The 5000-nt window shown below is 35.0% G+C and overlaps 1 protein-coding gene across 1 annotated transcript in view; it reads left to right on the top strand.

The window, feature by feature from the left end:
* The window catches only part of kcnj10b (potassium inwardly rectifying channel subfamily J member 10b), a 16202-nt gene that overhangs the window by 10571 nt on the left and 631 nt on the right, over window positions 1-5000 (top strand). Inside the window, exons 5-6 of the mRNA XM_084121015.1 lie at window positions 1155-1332; window positions 3009-5000. The exon at window positions 3009-5000 is cut by the window's right edge and continues 631 nt beyond it. Of these exons, the coding sequence (XP_083977141.1) occupies window positions 1155-1332; window positions 3009-3373 (543 nt within the window). The 3' untranslated portion in view covers window positions 3374-5000. The remainder of the gene's footprint in view (window positions 1-1154; window positions 1333-3008) is intronic.

Raw genomic sequence — 5000 nt, 5'->3', positions numbered from 1 at the left:
TGTGTTTATACTTTTTAAGTTTTGAATAGATTACATTTATAATGAACATTTCTCTCTTTTTGCATTCATTTCTGCAATGCATTCTGAGATTGCATTCATCACAAAGGACACAGGCAATGCTCTACTAGAGGCAGTATAATTATGACATCTTCCTTTTTAGAACTGGTTTCAAAACAATATTACAAATAAAAATTAAGGTTCCAAAATGGGGTTTTCATAGTGATGCACCTTTTGGTTCTTCTATTGCATGATCAGTTCTCTAAAGAACCATTTTAATAATCTAACGAACATTTCTCCTCTATAAAGAAACTATAGTGCAATGGAAAGATTCCAAGGATCTTAAATGTTCTTCATGGGAGCATCAATACCAATAAAGAACCTCTTTTTTAAGAGTGTAAAGAGAACCTTACTGGTTCCATGGATGTTAAAGTTTCTCACGAAACCATCAATGCGAATAAAGAACCATTTTAACAGTTTAAAGAGAACTTTATTGGTTCTGTGGATGTTAAACGTTCTTCATGGAACCATCAATGCAGATAAAGAACCTTTTTTGAAGAGTGTAAAGAGAACTTTATTGGTTCTGTGGCTGTTAAACGTTCTCAAGGAATCATCAATGCCAAATAAAGAACCATTTTAACAGTTTAAAGAGAACCTTATTGGTTTTATGGATGTTCAACGTTCTCATGGAACCATCAATGCGAATAAAGAACCTTTTTTAAGAGTGTAAAGATAACTTTATTGGTTCTATGGATGTTAAACGTTCTCATGGAACCATCAATGCAGATAAAGAACCTTTTTTTAAGAGTGTAAAGAGATCTTTATTGGTTCTGTGGCTGTTAAACGTTCTCAAGGAATCATCAATGCCAAATAAAGAACCATTTTAACAGTTTAAAGAGAACCTTATTGGTTTTATGGATGTTAAACATTCTCATGGAATCATCATTGCCAATAAAGAACCTTTTTTAAGAGAACCGTATTGGTTCAACGGATGTTAAAGGTTCTTCGTGGAACCATCAATGCAGATAAAGAACCTTTATTTTTGAGAGTGCATGTAAATCTCCAGATGTTGCATTAATACGCCATATTAAAAGACAGCTCACTGGGTCTTGGAAGTGAAATATTGAGAGTTCTTTGCAAATGTAATTTTTCTCCAGGTGACAGGGAAGCTCTTACAGCCGTGTGTGCCGAAGGAGGGAGAGACGGTGCGTTTGGACCAGAAGAACGTGAGCTTCAGCGTGGACACGGAGAGCGAGAGCCCGTTCCTCATCCTCCCCCTCACCTTTTACCACACCATCGATGACGAGAGCCCGCTGCGAGCCTGGGCCGACACGGGTACAGATCACAATCCTAAAACACCATATGTGACCCTGGATCACAAAACCAGTCACGAGTCGCACGGGTTTATTTGTGGCAATAGCCAACAATACATTGTATGGGTCAAAATTATCGATTTTTCTTTTATGCCGAAAATCTGTAGGATTTTAAGTAAAGATCATGTTCCATCAAGATATTTTGTAAATTTCCTACCATAAATATATAAAACATTTATTTTTGTGAGTGAATGCAGCACAATCGCCAACATAAATGAACAACTTTAAAGGAGATTTTCTCAATATTACATTTTTTTTGCACCCTCAGATTCCAGATTTTCAATAGTTGTATCTCGGCCAAATATTGTCCTATCCTAACAAACCATACATCAATGCAAAGCTTATTTATTCAGCTTCCATGTGATGTATACATCTATAAAATTGACCCATGTGACTGGTTTTGTGGTCCAGGGTCACATTTTTTTTACATCTGTTTTACGACCGACAGTAATGCAAACTACCTAACTTTATTGAATTTCATCGTTTTGAAATGAAACATTCTATCATTTACATGATTTATGTGATTCATAATTATGGATTGTGACGGCGAGGCAAGAAACGCTCTGCGTTTTCAACATATTAGACACAAATAAGAGTGAATGTGTGCATGTTTTGAAAGGAAAAGTGTATTATTCTGCACATAACACTTTTTTTGGCAGGTAAACTAAAATGTAGCGTACTTCATGTGCTAACATACATATGACTACTTTTATTCAAGTTAAAGAAACTAATGGTTGGTAATCTAACTCATTAGCATTAATCCATGATTAAAGTGCATCTATCCATCATAAAAGTGATCCACACTGCTCCGGGGGGTTAATAAAGGCCTTCTGAAGCAAAGTGATGAGTTAAGAAAAATATTCATATTTAACATGTTACAAAGTAAAATTCTAGCTTAAAATTCTGGCCAAATGAACATACGCAGTCTTCTTGCGTATAAAGAGCAACTTATGCAACTTGTGACGCCAGAAGTAGCGTAGTGCGTCGGCGTCAATATCAGCAGTACGACGCATTACTCGCATAAGTTGCGCTTAGACTTAAAGGAATAGTTCACTTTAAAATGAAAATTCTGTCATCATATACTCACCCTCATGTTGTTTCAAACCTGTATGAATTTCTTTCTTCTGCTGAACAGAAAGGAAGATATTTAGAAGAATGTCAGTAACCAGGCAGTTTCTGGGTCCCATTGACTTCCATAGTATATTTTTTTCCGGAAGCTAGTTATTTTACTTTATAAAGTTTTAAATATGATTTTTTTTTTTTTACATAAACTCATCGTTTTGCTTCAGAAGCCCTTTATTAACCCCCCGGAGCAGTGTGGAGCACTTTATGATGGATAGATGCACTTTTATGATGGATAGATGCACTTTTATGATGGATAGATGCACTTTATGATGGATAGATGCACTTTTATCACGAATGGATGCACTTTTTTGAGCTTAAAACTGTTGGTTGCAATTCAATGCCATTATAAAGCTCAGAACCGTCAGGGTGTTTATTAATAGGCTATAACTCTGATTGTATTCGTCTGATAGAAGAAAGTCATATACACCTAATGTGAACTATTCCTTTAAAACTGAATACTGAAAATACAGAAATTCTGAATCATTCTGACCCAGAGTTTCTTCCTCTCATCAGGTGGAGGATGGACAGAACCGGATCCGGCTGATTTTGAGCTGCTGATTATGATGATCTCCACAGTAGAACCGACATCGGCCACCTGTCAGGTGCGAACCTCATACCTGCCCGAGGAGATCCTGTGGGGATACGAGTTCCCGCCCATCGTCTCACTCTCGTCGATGGGAAAATACGTAGCGGATCTCGCATACTTCGACAAAGTGGTGAAAACTAAGACCCCGCCCCTTTTCAAACAGACTCCGCCCCTTTTCAAACAGACCCCGCCCAGTGGCACACGTGAAACGGACCCGGAGAAAATGCGCCTGGAGCAAAGCTACCGAGAGGGAACCGATGAGAGACAGAGCGTTCGCATTAGTAACGTATGAAATACATAATCTATCTCCGATAAATATAGAATGATTTGATATGTTGATAATCTTTAGCGGCGCGTTTGAACCAGGATTTTTGCATAGCATTACACCAATGTCCTTAAAATCAATTAATTGAAGTTATTGGTAACACTTTACAATAAGGTTCATTAGTTAATGTATTAACTGACATGAACTAACAATGAGCAATACATTTGTTACTGTATTTGTTAATCTTTGTTAATGTTAGTTAATGAAAATACAGTTGTTCATTGTTTGTTCATGTTAGTTCACAGTGCATTAACTAATGTTAACAAATACAACCTTTGATTTTAATAATGTATTAGTAAATGTTGAAATTAATATTAACTAAGATTAATAAATGCTGTAGAAATATTGTTCATTCTTAGTTCATGTTAACAAAGGTAGTTAATAACCTTATTGTAAAAGTGTTACCAAGTTATTAATATTGCATGAGCAGCATCAACCCAATAAGATGCACAATTATTAACGCAGCATAGGCTGAATAGGAGAATTGATAACTTTGTATATATTGCTAGTTCACATTTGGAAAGTTGAAATATAGCGTAATGTGACAGACTGTCACACCACAAAGGCCATTGAAAATAAACTAGCGATTAAAAAGTTGAAATGTTTATAAAAAATGTTACAGGATAATCACTGACACATTATTATGGAAGCTCGTTTCCGCCACAGAACAAAAAAGGTAATTGCGACTTTTTATCTCCCAATTCTGACTTTTTTCTTTAGAATTGCATGTTTATATCACACAATTCTGACTTTATAACACACAATCACGCAATTTTGACTTTATAACACAATTGCGACTTTATATCACGCAATTCTGACTTTATAACACACAATCATGCAATTTTGACTTTCTAACACAATTGCGACTTTATATTATGCAATTCTGACTTTATAACACAATTGCGACTTAATATCATGCAATTCTGACTTTATAACACACAATCATGCAATTTTGACTTTCTAACACAATTGCGACTTTATATTATGCAATTCTGACTTTATAACACAATTGTGACTTTATATCACGCAATTCTGACTTTATAACACAATTGCGACTTTATATCACGCAATTCTGACTTTATAACACAATTGCGACTTTATATCACGCAATTCTGACTTTATAACACAATTGCGACTTAATATCATGCAATTCTGACTTTATAACACACAATCATGCAATTTTGACTTTATAACACAATTGCGACTTAATATCATGCAATTCTGACTTTATAACACACAATCATGCAATTTTGACTTTATAACACAATTGCGACTTAATATCATGCAATTCTGACTTTATAACACACAATCATGCAATTTTGACTTTCTAACACAATTGCGACTTTATATTATGCAATTCTGACTTTATAACACAATTGTGACTTTATATCACGCAATTCTGACTTTATAACACAATTGTGACTTTATATCACGCAATTCTGACTTTATAACACAATTGCGACTTTATATCACGCAATTCTGACTTTATAACACAATTGCGACTTTATATCACGCAATTCTGACTTTATAACACAATTGCGACTTTAAATCACGCAATTCTGAGAAATAAAGTCAGATTTGCGAGATGTAAATC

This window comes from Abramis brama (genome assembly GCF_963993115.1).
Source record: "Abramis brama genome assembly, chromosome: 7".
NCBI lineage: Eukaryota > Metazoa > Chordata > Actinopteri > Cypriniformes > Leuciscidae > Abramis > Abramis brama.
The sequence above is the reverse complement of the archived record's forward strand: the minus strand, read 5'-3'. Positions and strand labels throughout refer to the sequence as shown.